At 43.5% G+C, this 21,916-nt stretch overlaps 1 protein-coding gene across 3 annotated transcripts in view; it reads right to left on the bottom strand.

The window, feature by feature from the left end:
• TBC1D9 (TBC1 domain family member 9) overlaps window positions 1–21,916 on the bottom strand; it is a 130,781-nt gene that overhangs the window by 13,011 nt on the left and 95,854 nt on the right. For all 3 annotated transcript variants that reach the window (XM_061192581.1, XM_061192580.1, XM_061192582.1), the window contains 6 exons: window positions 19,067–19,281; window positions 16,838–16,955; window positions 15,430–15,715; window positions 14,808–14,937; window positions 4,091–4,189; window positions 3,849–3,917 (listed from right to left, as the gene is read on the bottom strand). In XM_061192581.1, the coding sequence (XP_061048564.1) occupies window positions 3,849–3,917; window positions 4,091–4,189; window positions 14,808–14,937; window positions 15,430–15,715; window positions 16,838–16,955; window positions 19,067–19,281 (917 nt within the window). The remainder of the gene's footprint in view (window positions 1–3,848; window positions 3,918–4,090; window positions 4,190–14,807; window positions 14,938–15,429; window positions 15,716–16,837; window positions 16,956–19,066; window positions 19,282–21,916) is intronic.

Raw genomic sequence — 21,916 nt, 5'->3', positions numbered from 1 at the left:
AGTTCAGGGGCTTCCCTGGTGGTACAGTGGTTGAGAATCCGCCTGCCAATGCAGGGGACACGGGTTCGAGCCCTGGTCTGGGAAGATCCCACGTGCCGCGGAGCAGCTGGGCCCCTGAGCCACAACTACTGAGCCTGCGCGTCTGGAGCCTGTGCTCCGCAACAAGAGAGGCCGCGATAGTGAGAGGCCCGCGCACCGCGATGAAGAGGGGCCCCCCGCTCGCCGCAACTAGAGAAAGCCCTCGCACAGAAACGAAGACCCAACACAGTCATAAATAAATAAATAAACAAATACTTAAAAAACAAGAAACAAACAAACAAAAAACCCGGTTCAATTACTGGCGTAGGTGAAAAAAGAAAGAAAACCCTCCCCCTCCCCATTTTCTTCTCCCCCCGCCCATCCCCACACTCACAAGCATTTTAAGAAGTAACTCCCATAAAGACAAAATTTTTTTTTTTTTCATTTAAAAGAAATACATAGAATGTTAACCTGAACAAAGGATCTGTAATTCAGGCAATCTGATCACCTTTTGTCCTCAGTGAGGATGGTACAGCCCAGAGGGTAAGTAGCTTCCACAGGGTCATCTAACCAGTTAGTCAAAGCAGAATCATCATGCGATTTTGGGTCTCCAAACTCCTAGTTTAGTGTCCTGTAAACCCCCTGCTTCCTGGTCATCAAAATCACGTTAATATTATCCTAGTCATCCAGTAGTCAGGCTACAAGTGTGCGGTCCTCCTGTTTCACGCATCTGAAAATAGCTCCAGGAAAATTATGAGTAGGAACCACTAGGGTGAGGAGTACAGAGATCCAACAAAAGGCTTCTTGTTTCTGTCCTTGGAAAGAAGGCTGCCTCTTTATTCATGAGGTCATACTGATTCTGGTAGAAATATACGCCCATTCTAGGAAGACCGCAAAGAAAAAACATCTAATAGAGAGGCCAGGAAGAACACCCCAGCTCCCCTGTACAGAGACATTTACAGTTAGCACTGAATGGTAGCCTGGGGAGACGGGAGGGGCATCCAGAGGGAGACTTTATTTTTTACTTTATTCTCTGTTGTACTATTTCATTATAAGCATGTATAAATATTGCAATAGCAAAAAGGCACTTACAAAACAGATCTCCCCCACCCCCTGCCTAGGGGTTCTGAGAAGGGAGAGTCAGTGGTGAGTGTGTAGTACTTCAGTGTTGTTCTCACTTAGAATGGAGCAAAGAGGACCAATGTCTTTGTCCTCACTGTTTACTGGGAATTGTAGCTAATAACCCCAAAAAGAGCGGAGCGAGAGTAGGCAAGAGAGGAGGAAGGAGAGGTTTCTGCAGGGCAGCCTCGGGAGAATAAAGGAAGAGTGTCAGGTCCACCACGCTTCGGGGCTGCACTGGCGCTGTGGGTGGGGATGGGGGTGGGGCTTGGGAGGAGTGGTGATGGTGGTGACGTCAGGGAGAGGAGGGTCTGAGGGACTGCACGGGTTGAGCTGTGCTCTGAAGTGATGCCCAGCAGCCCTCTGGGTGGGACGGTGTTGGTGATACATCCCCAGGAAGGGTCCTCTTTACCGGAGCTTCGTCAGTGGATGAAGGTTACCCAAAGCACTTCCTCCTAACTAAAGCGCTCACGTTCCTCTGGAACCAGGCCTGAAAGTGGTACAGGCACTTTCACCGTGCTCACAACCTTCAGGAAACGACAAGCCATGCAGACCATGACCCTCTTCTTTGATGAGACCCCCTACTCCATCATTTGGGCACTAGGGACCTGAGATTGAAAAAGGACTAATTTAGAAGGAGTTCAAGAGAAACTAAGGCATAGGGGCCCTGAACCACACTTTCCATCAAATCTGCCTCAGGGTGGCGGCCTTTCACCTTTTTCTACCAAGTTTTAGCCCAAAGCCCAAGGCAGAAATCTCCGTGGGAGACAAATGTCTCTTTCCTTTGTATCCGAAGGAAACCCCCCAGAAATTGGTTTTGTAAAGGACTAAGAGTCTGGCAGCGTGTCTGGCACAGTAATGCCTCAATAAACGTTCGTTCAGATGAATTAAAGCCAATGAAAGTCTTCAAAAGACTCAAGAGAGAGTCGGTAACTGAAGTCTTTGTCTTGGGTTCCACAGTACCCGAGAGTCCTTCCCACCCTGACACCAGCCAAGGGTCTCGGGTTCTCTCTTGGGGCGCTCAGCAGACTTGGGGAACTCGTGTTTGTCAACACACCCTTAGGGCAGGGTTTTGGAGTGTAAAGAAAGCTTTCTTCAGGCAATATCCTCGGCGTACAAATGACACACCTGGTACCTGGAGGTGCATAGACCAGAGAGTGCAGGGGTGCCCGGGTAAGAAGACAAGGGCACCCCTGCCTCTGTGTCTTCAGTGATCTCCGGATCTTGAACTTCTGCACAACCAGCCCTGGTCTTCCTTTTCCGGGTGTCTCCAGAGTCAGCCTCCTCTTTCTAATGTCATAGCGCTTCGCATTATCTGTGCGTGGTCTTGCCGCCTCCAGCTGCGACTCCCGCTTCCGTTTAGTTACCCCCAATCCTGGTCCTACCGGCACCACCCTGTGAAGCAGATTTCTTCCAGTCCTCAGTAGCCTTTGAAAATCTGATCTCAACTGGATCATTGTATCTTCTTGTTTTGATCCAAGTTGGATCACTGTAGTTTTTGCTTAACGAAACGAAGAGGGACTCCCTCACGGAAAACCAACGTACGCGGAGCAATTAGCTACCGCGCTTTACGTCTCTGAATAAAACACGAATGAGATGGCACAGGCTAGACACTTCGCCGTCAAGTGCTGAACGCAGCCTGGTGGGGACGCAGTTGTCCACTCTGTTGGTCATGCTGCTGGGCTGCACAAAGCCATCAACCTCTCTCTGCCCGTCCCAGAAGCACGCAGAGATGATACTAGATGGAAAACTGATCACTAATTCACCTATGTATTCAACACACATGTTTGGAACACCTAGTGGGGAGAGACACTAAACTAGGCACCAGTGAGACAAAAGGAAATAAAACGGTGGTGCCTCCAGTAGCTAACAGGCAAGCGGGAACATTTGCAAAAATATTCCCAGCTCTCACATTCTCTGATCCTAAGATCTATTAGTGTGCAACTCAGATCTTTACGTTTGTCCCTTTATGTTCGTTCCTGTAATATCTTTGCAGTCCTCGACCATCTTCTTTAGTTCTGGAAGTAAAAGGCTCTGTACACAAGAAGCTAGCCAATTAAAGATTGTGATAAAATCGGTACCCGCATAAAAGGCATCTTTTAAAACTTTTTTCTTGGCAATTGCTGCATTTTTACAATGTTGGTAATGACAGTTATGACAAAAGTATTTTTTTCTGGAAGAAAAGCCATTCTATACTGCTTTATTTACTGACATAATATTTTTTTTATTGAGGATCAAGATTGGTATGGGCTGACTTAGAAAGGAAGATTGCAGAAATTTAACAACTAAGCTTTTCCTTAGACATTTGAGCAGCTTTATTCTTATTCTAGCTACATATCTCTTTTTAAGAGTGCTTTAATATAGATTGATATAGGAAATTGCAACTTACAAGAGTTTCAGGAAGAATTTAAACTTGATTGCCATCGTTCCAATGAGAATTATAAAGTAACGCCCTATTTTCTTAAGACTAAGGAAATAGCTAAAATATTATATGGAGTGGAAGAAAGCTAAAACATCCATTTAAATGAGTTATATCTTTATTTTTCATATTAAGTACTCTATTTTTACACTCTCAGCTCTATCTTCCTATTTATGCATGTTGACACTCATGCTATCCCTTCACAATTTAACAGAAAAATCTAGAACTAACTGAATTATTAAAGTGAACTCCTTTTTCCCCTAAATGTACATGAATTTTCTTTGAAACTCACTTTGAAAAGAGCATAAAGTTCTTCTAGCTCATCAATGGTAAAGGAAGTTTCTGTCACAATGGTTCGTACCTATAAGAAGAATAAACACAATGAATTTCACAAACTCAAAAATGTCATAATGGGAAACTTCCTGATTTTCTTGTTTTAAATCATCTTCAGTCTGTCAAGCAGGAATTTGAGTTGGTAGGAGTGTAAGGAAGGATGGAGAAAGAAGGTCACATGCCATTTCTCAAAAGACTCACCACGTTCCGTTTTGTAGTATCCTCCAGGGTCTGGATCACCTTCAGTCTCTGTTTAAATCTCATCTGCTCAATCAAATCCGCCCGGATAGTTCCAAATTTCTGGAAAAAAACAACATTGGTATTTCAAGAAATCTGCTAAAGCACTCGATATCATATCTGCAGGACTGATGGAGATAAATCCTGATACCCATGGGAAATTTCTTGCCAAATGACAGGCCTCCTAGACCATACCTTTATTTACTATATGGCCTTTGTTTATTTTGAAGCCATTAAACAACCATAAATAAATAACAGAAAATTCTCATGCTTCTTAACAGTTGAACCAAATTTCAAAGCCACATGAGTCTTCCTCAAATCAACAGTTCATGGGGAAGGAGAGGGTTAAATAAGGCTACAAGGGCCCTTTGTGGATGAAATAATGCTTTAAAGGAAGAACTTTCTTGGCAGGAAGAAAGGAAGTATATAAGGCTAACTATTAAACTGGGCGGTTGTAGGAAATGTTGGAGTGAGGCTTCCTGTCCTGATCTCTAGTTCAGTAGCATTTGTCTCTCATTGGCAGACACTGAGGGCTAGCAACCTTTTTAAACTCAAGATGCCTAGCATTGCCTGAATGTTTGTTGAACTAAATTTCAAAAGCAAAACAAGTCTTCCAATCTGAAGGCAGAGGAAGAATATATAAGGTTTTATCTCTCTTACTGGTGCAAAAGAAAAACAAAGAAATTCTGCGTAAAGCATGAAGCTTAACTCATAGAAGCAATGCTGCAATGGTTAAAGACATTTAAAGGAAAAAGGAAAAGCTGACAGACAATATCAAGTGTTGGCAAGTGCACGGTGCAACCAAAACTCTCACATGCTGTTGCTCAGAGTATCAACTGGTACAACCATTTTGGAAATCTATCTGGCAGCATCTACTAAATCTGAACAGATACATACCTATGACCCAGAAATTCCTCCCTAAGTATATACCCAAAAGAAAGGTGTGTATATTTTTAACAAAGGACATAGAGTAGAGTATTCATAGTGCCACTATTAGCCAAAAGCAAGAACCACTCAAATGCTCATTAACAGTAGCCTTGTGGTATTATCACACCATGGGTTACAAGGCAGCCATGAAAAGGAACAATTTGGACAAATCTCACAATCATAATGCTGAGCAAAATAAACCAGAACCAAAAGAGCACATTCTGTATAATTCCATTTATGTGAAGTTCAAAAACAAAATCTATGGTGCTAAAAGTCAGGAGAATCATTAACCTTGGTTAGATGGATAGTGACAGGAAGGGGACACAAAGGGCACTTTTGGGGTGTGGCATGGATCTGGAAAACGGTCACATGGGTATGTTAAACAGAAGGTTTAAAGAGTGCCTTTGTACGTTCCATACCATGGAATACTACACAGAAATGAAAAAAAAAGAAAACAACTACTGACGTAGACAATAACTTGGATGAACCTCAAAGAAATTATGCCAAATGAAAAAAGACAAATCTCTGAAGTCAGGGGGCCTGACTCCTCCAGCTCTGTTTTTCTTTCTCAAGATTGTTTTGGCTATTTGGGGTCTTTTGTATTTCCATACAAATTGTAACATGTTTTGTTCTAATTCTGTGAAAAATGCCATTGGTAATTTGATAGGGATTGCATTGAATCTGTAGATTGCTATACTACAAAGCTACAGTAATCAAGACAGTATGGTACTGGCACAAAAACAGACATACAGATCAATGGAACAGGAGAGAAAGCCCAGAGATAAACCCAAGCACCTATGGTCACCTAATCTATGACAAAGGAAGCAAGAGTATACAATGGAGAAAAGACAGTCTCTTCAATAAGTGGTGCTTATTGTAAAAGAATTCTTACATTCTTATGTAAAAGAATGAAATTAGAACACTCCCTAATACCAAACACAAAAATAAACTCAAAATGGATGAAAGACCTAAATGTAAGGCCAGACACTATAAAACCCTCAGAGGAAAACATAGGAAAAACACTCTTTGACATAAATCACAGCAAGATCTTTTTTGACCCACCACCTAGAGTAATGAAAATAAAAACAAAAATAAGCAAATGGGACCTAATTGAACTTAAAAGCTTTTGCACAGCAAAGGAAACCATAAACAAGATGAAAAAACAATCCTCAGAATGGGAGAAAATATTTGCAAATGAAGCAACTAACAAAGGCTTAATCTCCAAAATATACAAACAGCTCATGCAGCTCACTGTTTAAAAAAACAAAGAACCCAATCAAAAAATGAGTGGAAGACCTAAATAGACATTTCTCCATCATTTAATCCCTTTCTCCTGGTTCTGTTTATGCCTCACTGGCTACTCCTTTTCTGTCTCCTTTGCACATCCTCTCCATCTCGAAACCCTGGGGAGCCCCGGGGCTCAGTCTTCAGACCTCTACACACCTACTGCCTAGAGATTCTCTGTCACTGTTCGCCACCTTTACTGTTACCACCTTGATCCAAGCCACTGCTGCCTTACAATAGCCTCTAAACTGATCTTTAAGGCACTGCCCCCCTTTATTTTCCCCCTACAAGCAAGAGTGGTCCTTCTAAATCTTGAGACATGGTACTACTCCCTTGCTCACAACTCCAGCGGTTTCACAGCTCACTCGGGGTCAAATTCCAAGTCTTACCAAGGCCTCCAAGCCCTACACCCTCTCCCTCCCTCCCCCAGCTACTTCTCTGATCACCTGCCACCACCCTTTTCTCACCCCCTCAGTCACCTTGCTGCTCCTCAAGCACATGATGGTGGCTCCATCGCCAGCGGGGGCTTCTGCACCGGCCCCTCCTCTGCCTGGAAATTGCTTCCCTCAGATACAATGCATTGGCTCCCCCATGTCATTTGTGTCTCTGCTAAATGTCCCTTCACCAGACACACAAACCTCAGAGAAACAGCACATCCCCACCTTTTTTACCTGGCTGTGTTCTTTCTAATTTTTTTAAAAAATTAATTAATTAATTAATTAATTAATTTTATTTTTGGCTGTGTTGGGTCTTCGTTTCTATGCGAGGGCTTTCTCTAGTTGCGGCGAGCGGGGGCCACTCTTCATCGCGGTGCGCGGGCCTCTCACTGTCGCGGCCTCTCTTGTTGCGGAGCACAGGCTCCAGACGCGCAGGCTCAGTAGTTGTGGCTCACGGGCCTAGTTGCTCCGCGGCATGTGGGATCTTCCCAGACCAGGGCTCGAACCCGTGTCCCCTGCATTGGCAGGCAGATTCTCAACCACTGCGCCACCAGGGAAGCCCTGGCTGTGTTCTTTCTTACTTGAATTCACCATACCTCTCACCCCTTACTGTGAGGGCAGAGACTGTGTCCTCCAGAGCGGAGGACAGGTGCTGATTCACAGCAAGCGCTCAACACGTATTTGCTGGACACACTGAATCCTCAGGATAATTCCAGGAAGTAAGTGCTCTTCTTATCTCCATTTCAGAGATGAGGGAACGGAAGTTTAACAAAAATCATTACCTGGGCATTAACTTGCCCGGGTGCCCGGAGCCGTGGTGGTGAAGCCCAGTTTGAATACAGGCTGTCTGATTCTAGCGTTCGCACTCAGAGCCCCACCCCTGGGAGACTCCCCAGGGGTCACCTCCCTGACTTGCTACAGAGCACAGCTGGTGCTCAATAAAGGCCTTGGGTTGCCAGATTCAGAAAATAAAATACAGGAGATACAGGATGCCCAGTTAAAGTGTTGATTCAGATAAACAAGAGTAATTGTTTACTGTAAGTACGTCCCAGGCAATATCAGTCCTGTATCTTATCTGACAACCCCAGAAACGGCATCTCTCTATAGGTTATTCCACATGGTGTACTCTGAACTATATAATTTATAATTTCCCCAAATTGGGGTTAACAGCGAAAAACCCCACCTTTCTAGTGCTTTCTATTTCTATCTATTCAATACTTTCCCTCTGTTTTGAAAGAGAACTGAGTTTTGACTCAGACGTTCTTTTCCGATAATTAAGACAAGAGTGTACACTGACATTTTGGAGCCTGGCCAGTGGAACTTTCACCACTTATGTGGTGGGAGGGTCTTGACCTAACAAACACAGGGTTTATGGAAGAATTTTCTCATCTCCAGAGAAGCATCTTCTAAAGACCAGAATCCTCCCCATTATATAGAAAGACGCAGTATTTACTGCCACTTAGAAGCCAGAATTCAAAAGTTGTTAGTAGGAGTTGCCACTAGTGATGAAAAATACCATATTTAATTCACTCTGGGTTAAATCCTTGGATGGGATTTGAACTCCCAGGAAAGGTAACTCTTTTGATCCTAACAGAAGAGTGGAAAGCATCCACTGCAAAGTGCATGCTGAAGATGGAAGACTGGATTTACTTCAAACCAGGCTATAGTATGCTTTTGATCAACAAAAAAACATTAGCTGTGAGACAGAAGGAAACTAAATTTTCTTGCACTACAACTGGCAGGGACATTAACAGGCCATGTAATTGGCTCCTTACAATAACCTTATGAGTTGCTACTGTTACTCCCATTTAACAGATGGGAAAACCGAGGTTCAGAGAGGTTCTATAAGCTACCCAGCATCCCACAGGGGCTGCGCTGCAATTTGAGGCCCAGTCATTGGCTTTATAACTCCACCACCTACTGTTCTAGTGGCTAATAGGTTTTTCCTTGTCTCTGGGTAGAAAAGAACATAAATTTTGGAGCAAGACAAAATTTGATTCAAATTCTTGTTCCTTCACTCATTAGCTGTGTGACTCTGGGCAATTCAGTCAAGTCTTCGGACTCCCAGTTTCTTCCTCTGTAAAATGAGACCCCAAAGCTGTCCTTGCAGAATTGCCATTAGAGATAAAGATATATTAATATAAAAGTACTGGTAATAGCAACTCATAGTAAACATTGGCTTGGTGATCCTCACAGATTGCTAAAGAAAGAGTTATTTCCCCCCAAGCCTGACCTTCAAAGAAACCGGTATATTTTGTATTTAATTAACGTCTGTTCCTTGACTAGAAATGGACCCTGCAGTTTGCTAGGCAGGACCAGGGACTGGCCACAGTAGAACACAGAACACAATGGAATACATACAATGGCCCTTCCATCTGGAGCAAATGGTCCCAACCTGAAAGGAAACCCTAAACTCCAAGTTCCTGCCTAGTTATTTCCGGAGGATTTCTAAAGGAAAATGGGTAATGAGGAGGACTGGGTTGTGTGGTCTCCTCTCCTCCACCACCCAACTTTTTGGAGGGGCTCTGACAGAATGAAATGCTAAAAATAGGGCAAACAAACGTTGGCTCAGTAGATCCTGGAGGCTGCATTTCCATCACCCAAAACAAGGGAAATTCCAGAGGAATTTCAGTTCTAGCAAAAGAATGAATTCACTAATTTAACAATACTCTTTCTAACAAATAGAATTTGGTGATGGGTGTGAGGGAGCCTAAGATTATTTTAATTTTCTAAAATCTCCCCTTCCTTAAACAGTAAAATTATCCATCGTCATTTCCAACTCTTCTCCAACTCAATTTTTCTCTGAATGTTCCTGTGGCCTGTGTCTCATTTTCCAATCTGATTCCTAACATTTTTATGAGCTGAGAGACCATTATCAGTGCAGGAGGTACGTCCTTTTTGTGCTGCTTTGCCCCCCTGCTTGCTGATACCAACTAACATAGGTTTGTAGCCCTTCATTTTGTACCATCTCACCTGTCCTGCGTGCAATGTTCCCTTTCTCCCCCGACAGACTCAGGACGAGGAAAAAGTCAGATAAAAGAATGAGGTGGGGACAAGTCTATCCCAATTTCCCAGTTTATGTTCTCTGGGCTCTCCCACCCCCAGCATCATTCCTGGTTGGGACAAGAGTTCTCCTCCCCATGCTGGGCAGCATCTCTGTGATTTCCTTCATCCTCCAAAGCTTTCCCTTGTGTTGTTGGGAAGATGGGGATGATGGAAAGCAGATACAGACACATTTTAAAGAGACCACAAGGGCTCCATCAAGTGCAATAGGCTCCTCCTTTCTAAATCCTCAAGAGGACTTAGAAATATTTAAATGCTGAAGCTTAAAAAAAAGAAAAAAAAATCGTAGTTTAGGCCATAGGTCCATGGAATGACCTGAACAAATCTGCCCATCACAGCAAGACTTATTGAAACAAAAAGAAAGTGTCATTTCTAATATCCAAACTCTGTGGTTCATTTCTGTTTTTAAATAAGACTAGGTCACGGAAATTATGCCAAAGGTGCCTTTAATATGTTTCTTAGTTTGTGGAGCTCTTATTTTCCTAGTATATAGTACGGGGTTCACTGTTGTTAGCCAGAGGACTGAGCTATCTCATGAACATGGGTATGAAAGGAGACTCACATTTGAGAGTCTTTTTCTGTATCAGAAAGTCTCCAAATGCCCAAGGCAGAGAGTGAGGCTCTGCCTTGGAAGATTGAGGGGACAGAGTGGAGAAACGGGTGGAATGCGGGTCTTTGGATTTACAGAAAACAGCATAAAGTTATAGGAGGCTGAGACAAAGATGGCAGAGAGATTCTCCAATACAGCTGAAGGAGCAATTCCCCCAGACTCTGCCCTGCCTTCTGTGGTGATAGCACTTGTCTGTACATGTGTCCTTGTGTGCTGGGGTGGCGTGGGGGGAACAGATAGTTGGGAGGAGGAAAGAGGAGGAGGAAGAGGAAGGAGAAGACAGGAGGGGACCAGGATATGAAGTCAGTGTGAGAACCTTGCTTGTTGGAGCCCCATGTTCGCTGAATGGGCTGCCCTCCAAGGCCCTCTGATCTTAAAGAAGTCTCCACTCACCGCAATATTCATACCCATGGGACACCTTCATAACTCTGTCAGAAAGCAGGCCTGTATTTTGTAACTAAATTTATGTGTCTCAGGGGGACTATGTCATTGGACGTCTTTGCCAAGCAGAAAGGGCTAGAAAAGCCATTGTCACATAAGGTAACTATGGTAAACTGTAGTATCTCCCTTGCTAGTCTATTCCTTCAGCTCTCCCCACTCCAATTTATTGCACAGGGAGCTTGAGAAATAATGTACTTGAAGAAAAACTCCCCTCAGTTTCCAGTGGCTCTTGGGTGCCTTGCAAATCAGTTGGTGGTTTTCAGACTCTCCACTAACCAGCCTCTCCTGGACCAATTGAACTCCTGTCCATAAGTACATCTACAAGTCCATCTCCGTTCTATCCAGACAAACCCCCTTGGCTCTGGCTTTAATGCTGGGGAACTCTTATTTGGCTCCTGGCTCTGCCACTTCCTAACTGTGTGCCTTGGGAAAACTAGCTCTACCTCTCTCAAGTTAAATTTTCACCTTAAAATGTGTTAACATGTACCTGGTGGGGCTGTGAAGCACCCGGCACCTGTCCCACACGAGGTGGGTTCTCCTTGAGTGAAAGCTGTTATCATCACCCTTAAGGAGCTGACACTTTATTCTGAACTTTTAAAACTGTCTGTCCTTCTGCACAAACTCCTCCTTGCGTTTTATCAGCCACCTCCTTTCCCCGCTTAACATTTCACAGACACCCTGGGCAAGTCGTCTTGAATGTGAAGAAACTGTGGTGGTCGTGTGTCTGCTGAAAGGTCTTTTATTAAAGTGCCCCGTGCCTTCCAGGAAGCTCATCTCAGTCTATGGGTGAACCTGAAGGCCGGGACTTTGTCTTCTACGTCTGTGTATCTAACAAAACTGCACACGGGGTGCACACAGAAGAAAACTGTCTCTCAGACTGTCCATACCTTTCCTTCCAGGAGGGGCTCGGTAGAGCTTCACAATGAGCAAGGCATTTGTGAATCAAGTTACCATCTCTACTCATCAGAAGAAAGCTGATCAACTGGCATCAACCTAGGGATCTCAAGGCTGAATGTCATTTCGGTATTTTTCCTACTTTTCTATTTTCCTGACTAATTATCCTGAAGCACAGAAAGCAATGAGTCGCCTGCTTCAGAACACCAGTGTTGTGCCGTATAACCAGGTTATAATGGGCCTCTGTGTCTAGTGGCCCCATTCTGCATCTAGGGCAGTGATTCTTAACCCTCACCGGGCTCTAGAATCACCTGGGAACTTTAAAAAAATATTTATTCTTAGGCATCATGCCAGAGATACAAAGTTTACTGGTCTAGAATGGAGCCTAGGAATGTATATTTTTAAAAGCTTGGCTTAAAAAAATTTTTTTAAGTGGTTTTAATGCACAGGTGGAATTGAGGACCATCAATCTAATAGGTGGAAAAAAAAAAAAGAAAGGCAAGAGCTTGTGGTGTTTTCTTTAGGATGGCCTAGAAGGCATTGGGAAGGCAATGGAAACTTATGAGCAGGGCAGTGACACTAAGCAGAGAAGAGAAAACAAAAAACCAATCATCATGTATTGAAAGGCCAGGTAATGTAGGCATTGCTATAAATAAACGGGGTTGTCTTCCCAGGCAGAGGAAGGAAACTGCTGCTGTGTCCTGTGATAGGATATTTGGCAGCCTAAGAGTCACCATTAGGGACCAGGCAGACAGGATGGAAATGGAGACCAGCCCTGGTCTTGTCTCCATTCTCCTCTCTTTCCCATTAAAAATGGGCCAAGTGCTGACCTCAGCAAGACCTTAGCTTATCTGCTGTCAAGAACAAAGCTCAGTTTCCACATACCAAGCTTTATTACTTTGGTCTAGAATTCTCTTTAAATTAAAGGTTTCAGGGGATGCCTTTAGAAAAACAACCCTCAGCTATAATAATAACTATTGCCTTCAGTCACATGGGCTCTTTTTCTGGAAAAATAATCATCCAAAATTTCTGACGGAGGACTATCCAAAAGTCCTGGGGCAATGATTTTTTAAAAAAATGCATTATGATAATAACCAGTTTTGGAAAGAGTGAAGTGACAGCCATCCTTAATCTCTACTAGTGGAAATATAAATTGGGACAATTTTTAAAGAAATTGGACAGTGTGTGCCAGGAGCTTGGAAATAATTCATACTTTTTGATCTACTACTGTAAATCTATTCCTAAGAATGGACTCTAAGAAAAAATTCAGAGATGTATTATTTATGCACTAGTTTATCATATAATATCATATAATATATAATATCATACATAATAATACCGTACAAATTTGCCATATGGTACTGAAAATTTGGAAGCAACCAAAATAAATGTCTAACAAAAAGGGATCAGCTAAATAACTTTTGGCACCTCATTAAAGCAGACTATTAAGAATCTACGAAAACCTGCAAACAATATATTAAATATCAGAGAATGCTTGTGATATATTTTAAGTAAAAAATGGAATGGTACAAAGCACTTTTTAGTATAAACTTATTTTTTAAGTGTAAGTTGCAAAAAAATAAAAACATATTTGAGGACTTCCCTGGTGGCGCAGTGGTTTAGAATCCGCCTGCCAATGCAGAGGACATGGGTTCGAGCCCTGGTCCGGGAAGATCCCACATACCACGGAGCAACTAAGCCCGTGCACCACAACTACTGAGCCTGTGTGTGCCGCAACTACTGAAGCCCACGCGCCTAGAGCCCATGCTCCGCAACAAGAGAAGACACCACAATGAGAAGCCCGCGCACCGCAATGAAGAGTAGCCCCCGCTCGCCACAACTAGAGAAAGGCTGCGTGCAGCAACGAAGACCCAACACAGCCAAAAATAAATAAATTAATTAATTAAAATAAATTTTAAAAAAAACCATACTTGAGGGAAATATGGTGAGATGCTCACAGGATATAGTTTTTTCTTTCATATTTTTCTACAGTTTCTACATTTTTTTACAATAAACCTGCATTACTTTTATGATTCTAAAACATACCAAAAATGTTTTGTTTTCAATATATATGGAGTGTCAATGAAAATTTTCTGAAATAATAAATTACCAGTCTTTCTCCCATTTTGAGTTAAGGACACACATTTCTGAAAAGATGTCTGAATCCATGCCGATTTTTTTTAAAGCACCAAATTTTTGGTTCTCTTTAGGAGAGATTTTCCTCACCATTTCTCCCGTATCCAGGCTGTTGCTAATTGAAATGCTGACAATCGCTAGTCATACGATCCCAAAACATCAGGAGAGGGCCTAGTGTGCTGAGCGGAACATTCATGCTCTTTCTTAATGATCAGGAAATGAACAAACCATGAGATGTTATGGGCACTGAGTCCTGGGGGGCGCCACAAACCCCAAGTGCTCTGGGGTACACAGGACCGTGGTTCCTTCACCTCTAGACGCTCGTTAGTTCTTTTATGGGATTCAGGACCACATCTGGGGTCATCACGGACCAGGAGGCACCCTCCCACACCCAGGCCAAGTGATTTTAGAGGAATCCTAGGACTCTGGTTCTTCTCTAGGATGGTATAGAGTATTCTATGTGTCTTGGACGTAAGAGGATTGGCTTGTGTACTTCCCAGAAGACCTAAGGACTTGGCATGAGCATGGGAAGTGAGCTGATTTGTGCAGGTCAACCTCCCCACGCTTGCTTTCAACAGTTCCTCCTCAACCCACCCAGAGTTGAATAGGAGCTGCTACTTGATCAGGCTTCAGGGTGGGCAAAGCCAAGAACCGGAGGGCCTGAGCTGGTCATGCCAATTGCTCTGTGGTATTAGATCCGTTCAGTGTCCATCTCTGGAGCTCGAAGCTGTCAGCTGGCAGGGAGCTGCTTGCTTCGGCAACTAGTTCTCAGAAGGCGGAAGGAAGCAGGGACGCCCCTGGGTTAGCAATGGAAGCTGTGGCACACGTCCAGCCGAGCCCCTCGGGGCCCTCAGAGTGCTGTGGTGCTCAGGCAGGGCACGTGACCTACCTCATAGGAAGTTCTGATGAGCCTGAAGATGTCGACCTCAGGATAGGGCTCCACATCATCACTGAGCAGGGAGTGGAGATGAGGGATGGGGGGCAGCGTGCTGTCCTTATTGGTCACACTGTCCAAATACCTGGAAGAAGAAATGAATCCGGTGTCACTGGGAGGCGAAACCCTTTACACCTGTCCACCCATTTTCTGCAAACTCTGCACACCAAAACAAAAGACTAAAATTTCCTTAAGAGCAGAATAAAATTTCCTTCACTTCTTTTTTTAAAAATTGTATTATTTTTTCAATTGAAGTAGAGTTGATTGCCTTCACTTCTAAAGACAAAGCATATGAAAAGAAATCCTCAGCCACAGAGAAAAGTGGGCATTATGATTACCATCAGGCCAATTAAGACTCGTGAAACCAAGGAAAAAGATACATGGAAAGTACAGGGAAGAGGACTTCCCTGGCGGTCCAGTGGTTAAGACTCCGTGCTTCCAATGCAGGGGGCCTGGGTTCGATCCCTGGTGGGGGAACTAAGATCCCGCATGCTGCATGGCGCGGCCAAAAAAAAAATAAACAACAAAAAAAGGACAGGGAAGAAAACCCAAAGGTAGTTTTCAAAGTGAGAAATACCTTCCCAAAACGGTCATGGCCTCCCCATCGTCCTTGCAGTTCAAAAGTTTGTCCACATTTGCGTCCAGCACAGCCAGGGCCAACTGGAATATCACTTTGATTCCTTCATAGAAGAAACAGTCGACAACCACAACTGCACTCTCAAAGGGCATCACGCTGAGAAACAGTGTGAGGAACCAGGACAGGGAGATGGTAGAAATCACACCCAGGTCCTGCATGCAGTCATACAGCTGTGGGACATAGTCCCGGGCAAGTTCCTCGAAGACACCCTGGTCCACCAGGGCACCTGCAGTGGAGGTGGACGCAAAAGGCCATGGGTCAACCAACTGCACCTTCTCACTAATGAACCCAACCCAATGGCTTGACGAAAATAATCCAGTTCACAACTGCTGCTGAGACAGAACTCTAATTACTATGTTACTAGACCAAGGTGTCAGCACAGCCAAGTCACCAGATGAGTTCTGGCTACATCTTCTCTTTCTGGGGTCTTCCTCTCCTGCTTCTTTACCATAAAAGAGCAATAACATGAGAACTCTAAAGGCTGTTGAAAAGGTCAATTTACAAAACTCTCCTGGCACACAATTACTTTTTTGTTGGCAACATGATGTTTGGTTAGGCATGAAATGTATATCTAAGTAGCCTCATTTCTTGGCAAACTCTTTAAAAAAAAAAAAAAATCGCTCTTCTGGATGCATGGTCCCCCCATAGGAATCATTTCTCTAAACAATTGTTTTTTCAGTTTAAAAGCATTCCAGCTGTAGACATTTCTGGAGAGTATTTCCAATGAGTCAAATTAGTGTGCAAAAATTTAGAAATGAAAACAGAACACAAGAAGGGAGAATAAAGCATACCTTTTGCTACACTAGCAATGAAAAGCTTATCCTGCTAAAATGAATGTCTAACACTGGAGGGGATTATAAGGAGAAATGCCAATAATTTGTTTAAATGCTCACCACCGTTGTTTGCTTTGCAATGAAACCAGTTCTGAAAAATACCTTAGAAACTGAGCTCTGGATACATTTTTATATGCTATTCTGCCCACTCCTTTTTTGAATACTTCTGCTTTCCATAGATTCCATGCTCTTCATGAAAGAATTGTTAAACCTTTTTGGGTTGATGATCTGTGTGCTTGGTGTAGCTCTCACATGGCACAGACTGACACCCACATTGAGTGTTTTCTAAAACAGTGAGACACGTGTATTCTCTCCATGGGGAGAAGCTCCATGGGGCTCCTTTGTGTATAATCTATATTGATTCAAGCCCTCTCATTCGCATCTTAGAAAGCTGCAGTAGTCTGAAACTCTTTTGACCAATGGTGACTGGAAATGGGGTTCCAGCTGGTATCCCGGTTCTAGAAACATTTTCCTGATGAGATAAGAGTTAAAATGTTAACTGCATCCTCACATACCAACCACCCTGGTGTTGTAGTAATCAGGAAGCATGCGTTCACACAAAGCCACCAGCAGCCAGAAAGCTTCCTCCTCTTTGGCATAAAGCAGCAGCACTGATGTGACAATGTTCATGGCCTAAAGGGATGAACGAAGATGTCATCAAACACATTTTACATTTTAACATACAAACAATTTTGTTAACCTGAAAAATGACTGAGTTAGTCCCACAGGGTCCAGCATACTTTTTCCGTAAAAAAAACAGATAATAAATTTTTAAAGGCTTTGCAAGTACACACACATATTCTTCCAAGTTTTGTCTTCTTTCCAACCCTTTAAAAATGTTAAAGCCCTTAGTCCTTGAGCCTGGTAACTGTTAAGAGCCTCCATGAACACCAACATTCACCAAGGACTGAGCCCCCCATGCACGCAAACCCTCATTCAAAAAAACTTTGTCCAAAGGCTATTTGACAAAGCTTTTAATCTGTTAAAAATCTCGGTGTTTTTAATCCTTAATTCAGTGAAGTAACTATTTCCTTTTTAATCTTCCATAATTGTGTCTAAACCAAGTACACATGGCTTGAGGCTCTCCTCGGGGAACAATGAAACCTTTCAAAGTTGGAGTCCTCACCCATTATTTCCATCTGGATAAGGATGGTAGTGATAAGTAACAGGGATTTTATTCTAAAGTAACCTACTTTATTAAAAGATATTATCAGATAGCTCACAACCACTCAAGGCTCAACTACTTTAATGTCCTCTTAATTAAAAAGAGGAAGATCAAAAGATAAATATGAACTCTATTATATTAGAAGGGAAGTCACTCCTGTACTTCTTTTGATCTTCTAGAAACCAGTAAGTGTTCATCAGGCTTCAACAATATAAATGTCAAAAAAGGAATTTTGGGGACTTCCCTGGTGGCGCAGTGGTTAAGAATCCACCTGCCAATGCAGGGGACACGGGTTTGAGCCCTGGTCCGGGAAGATCCCACATGCCGTGGGGCAACTAAGCCCGTGCGCCACAACTACTGAGCCTGTGCTCTAGAGCCAGTGAGCCACAACTACTGAGCCCGTGAGCAGCAATGAAGACCCAACTCAGCCAAAAATAAATTAATTAATTAAAAAAAAAAAAAAAAGGAATTTTGGTCTAATAGGCTCTTTCTCGTAAGCCTTACTCAATAGCTTCCCAAGTGAAATCATTAGTAAAATTCTACTTGAGAATTAACCTGCCTAGCCCACGATCATGGTCATGGTTAGTTCCTTAGTCATTCAGTCAAGGTAAGTTCTTTTGAGGGTCTACTTGGTAACAGGCTCTGGATTAAATATTGGGGAAGGGGGGACACAGTGGTGACAAGTCTCACAGGGCATAAATGCTGGGGTCAGAGAGAGAGAATAAAGACGTAAAGGTTGATTAATCAATTTGGATGTATATTTAAATTAAGTGCTATCAAAAAGATAAAATGTGGTACAGGGAGACCTGTGCTCTGTGTGTGTGTGTGTATGTGTGTGTGTATGTTTGTGTAGAGGTGTAAAGGAATTAAGCCTGCTTTATCTTTTAGCTAGATGGTCAGGGAAGGTCTCTCTGGGTATGTATGTGGCCTTTAAATCTAAGGACATTATCTTGGAGCTTCCCAAATTGTGGTATCTGTACCTAGTATAAGAGATAATTGCAGCGGGTATATGGGCAACATTTTTTTATACTGAATTAAGCATTTATTTAAAAGTGCCTTAAAATATAACCTTAGCATATAAAAGTTACATTCTCAAGGACATTAACTGCTTAGGAGATGCAGAGCAGGGGCACTGTGGAACCTAGAATCCAGGCCTGGTGCCCAGGCATGCTCAGGAACAGCTAGTGACCAGCTAGGTCACCAGATGGTGGTGGATCCAGAAAGGGCACTCTTGTCTCCTGGCTGAGAACCTCAGCGCAGTGGTTCTCAGCTCAGGGAGATTTCGCTCTCTGAGAGACATTTGTCAACGTCTACAGACATTTTAGTTGTCACAGCTGGGGAGTTCTACCGGCGTTTAGTGGGTAGATGCTATTAAACATGTTACTCAACAGGACTGTTATTAAACATCCTACAAAGCACAGGACCGTCCCACACAGAGAATTATTCAGTCCACAATGTCAACAGTACCAAGGTCGAGAGACCCTGGTGCAGTAATAGTTCTCTTAGCCATAACGCCTTTCTCATTACTTACTGGCTAATAAAACATTTTTTTAAAGTCTCACCCCTCTGTGACATTCACCTGGCAATACCCTATGTTAGGATTTCGAAAAGCATAAGCCGTTAAGACTCTCCTCAGAGCAGCGATGCCCATTTCGTTCTGGAAGGCTGGGTGTTCTGGGAGGGAGCGGTGCAGGTCCCTCTCAATCTCCTCCGTGGCGAGGTTGTACTTCCCCATGGACTTCTCCACGAGGTCTTCATAGTACCCGGGATGCGTGGCCTTCTCGTTGATAGCACCTGGGAAATGTCCAACACACGCAAAATCAGAAAGTGGAAGCCCCGCCCTTGGTCTGTAACCACAGCTGACTGACCCAGACTCTTCACCTTCCTTCCCCTCAAAGGACACTTGCGAGATAATTATGAAATCCCATGATGACGTGTCTGTTGCAATCACGGCCAGATTGTAAATTCACTTCTGTCCTCCTTCCCTCTTCTCGCTCCATAGTAAGAGGCTGTTTAAAAACCTCCCCACAGGGGCTTCCCTGGTGGCGCAGTGGTTGAGAATCCGCCTGCTAATGCAGGGGACACGGGTTCGAGCCCTGGTCCAGGAAGATCCCACATGCCGCGGAGCAACTAAGCCCGTGCGCCACAACTACTGAGCCCATGAGCCACAACTACTGAAGCCTGCCTGCCTAGAGCCCATGCTCCACAACAAGAGAAGCCACCACAATGAGAAGCCCGTGCACTGCAACGAAGAGTAGCCCCCGCTCTCCGCAACTAGAGAAAAGCCCGCGTGCAGCAACGAAGACCGAACACAGCCAAAAATAAATTAAAAAAAAAAACACCTCCCTATACTATATGATATCACTTATACGTGGAATCTAAAAAATTATACAAATGAATGTATATGCAATACAGAAACAGACTCACAGACATAGAAAACAAACTTATGGTTACCAAAGGGGAGAGGGAATGGGGGAGGGACAAATTAACAGGATGGGATTAACAGATACAAACTACTATACATAAAATAAATAAGCAACAAAGATTTACTGTACAGTACAGGGAACTATATTCAATACCTTGTAATAACCTTAATGAAAAAAAATCAGAAAAAAGATAACTGAATCTCTATGCTGTATACCTGAAACTAACACAATCAACTATACTTCAATAAAAAAAATAATAATGATGAATTAAAAACAAAAAACCTCCCTAAGATAGAGGTTTCCAACCTAAACACTGTGTTCCAAGGAACTTCCACAGACCATCCTGAGGGACTGCTCAGAGAAAAAAAGGGAGGTGGGCAGAGAAAGCCAAACTGAGGCCTCACCCGCCTCAGCCCTCCCTCAACCAAGCCGCTTTGCTTGTATTTTATTGGGGTTTTCCTTAGGATTTCACTTGAAAAAGGAGGGTCTGCTTCTCAAAATAAGTTTGAAAACTGTTTGCTAAAGCATAAGCTTTGAAGGGCTCACAAACAGCCATAATGAAGAGTAGGAGGAGATATTAGGATACATGGAGGAGTTCTAGCATTGCAGGGGGCGGGGAGGGTATTCCCGGCAGTGACGAGCCTCTGCTATGGAGGGGAGCTCCTCAGTGCTGGGGACGAGGACAGAGAGGTGGGTGAGAAGCACTGCTGTGAGAGATTTGCATTTTATGATTCTTAAAGGCAGAAAAGGGGCTTCCCTGGTGGCGCAGTGGTTGAGAGTCTGCCTGCCAATGCAGGGAACACGGGTTCGAGCCCTGGTCTGGGAAGATCCCACATGCCGCGGAGCAACTGGGCCCGTGAGCCACAACTACTGAGCCTGTGCGTCTGGAGCCTGTGCTCCGCAACAAGAGAGGCCGCGATAGTGAGAGGCCCGCGCACCGCGATGAAGAGTGGCCCCCGCTCGCCGTAACTGGAGAAAGCCCTCGCACAGAAACGAAGACCCAACACAGCCAAAAATAAATAAATAAATTAATTAAAAAAAAAAAAATTCTATGAGAACAAAGTTTAAAAAAAAAAAAAAGGCAGAAAAACTCTGGACGCAAACATTTGAATCTAAATCTAGTTAAATATAATTTACGTAAGTATAAGTTATATATACATACACACATATACATACATAAATATATACAGATAAAAATACACATACATATATGTACATATTATATAATGAATAGGTACATATATGTTAAATACATATATATGTGTATATATATATATATATACACACACACACACGCATTTAATGACAGGGTAAACTGATTTGTGTTTCACTGATTAGAAATTAGACCCCTGGGCTGACCCAGTCCTTGCCACAGGTGGTCACCCAGAGAGCCAGCCTCATCACTCACACTTGCCCTGGAAAGGCAGTCTGGTTGACAGCAACTTAACATTGGCTTTGGCTCTCTTCTCAAGGGAGATTTGCAAGGATTTCTTGCCATCTGGCCTGCACCTCACTTCAGTGGGTACAGCGAGGCAGGCCCTGGTACAGTGGTCCTAAGAGTAATGGGAAGCAGGGCAGGACTCAGGTGGGGCTCCCCTGCTGGGGGCTGGGCTGGCCTCCATATGAACTGTGCACTGGGTGGAAATATGGGCTCAGTTCTCTACCCAACAGAGACGGTGTGTAGACCACATCACCCTTTGGCCTCACATAGCCCATCACAGTTAAAGAAAACGCTGGGTCTAACTCTGAATGTGTCTGTATAACAAGGCTGTGGACTGTCGTATGCTGTTTCCCCGGTGGCTAATGTGTTTCATTTTCATCTAAAATGTGTCTGTAAATAACTTCCAATTTGAATAAAGTGAAAATGGAATTTTTTGTTTACTCTGTCAGCGATCTGAATCAGGTTGTCAAGGTGACCTGTTGGCCACACACAAGGAAGACAGCAGACTGGATGGTAAGGATCTTCTTGGGCTGGGTTGGTAGCTAGAAATGATTTGACTCAA

This window comes from Eubalaena glacialis, chromosome 5 (genome assembly GCF_028564815.1).
Source record: "Eubalaena glacialis isolate mEubGla1 chromosome 5, mEubGla1.1.hap2.+ XY, whole genome shotgun sequence".
Lineage (NCBI taxonomy): Eukaryota > Metazoa > Chordata > Mammalia > Artiodactyla > Balaenidae > Eubalaena > Eubalaena glacialis.
The sequence above is the reverse complement of the archived record's forward strand: the minus strand, read 5'-3'. Positions and strand labels throughout refer to the sequence as shown.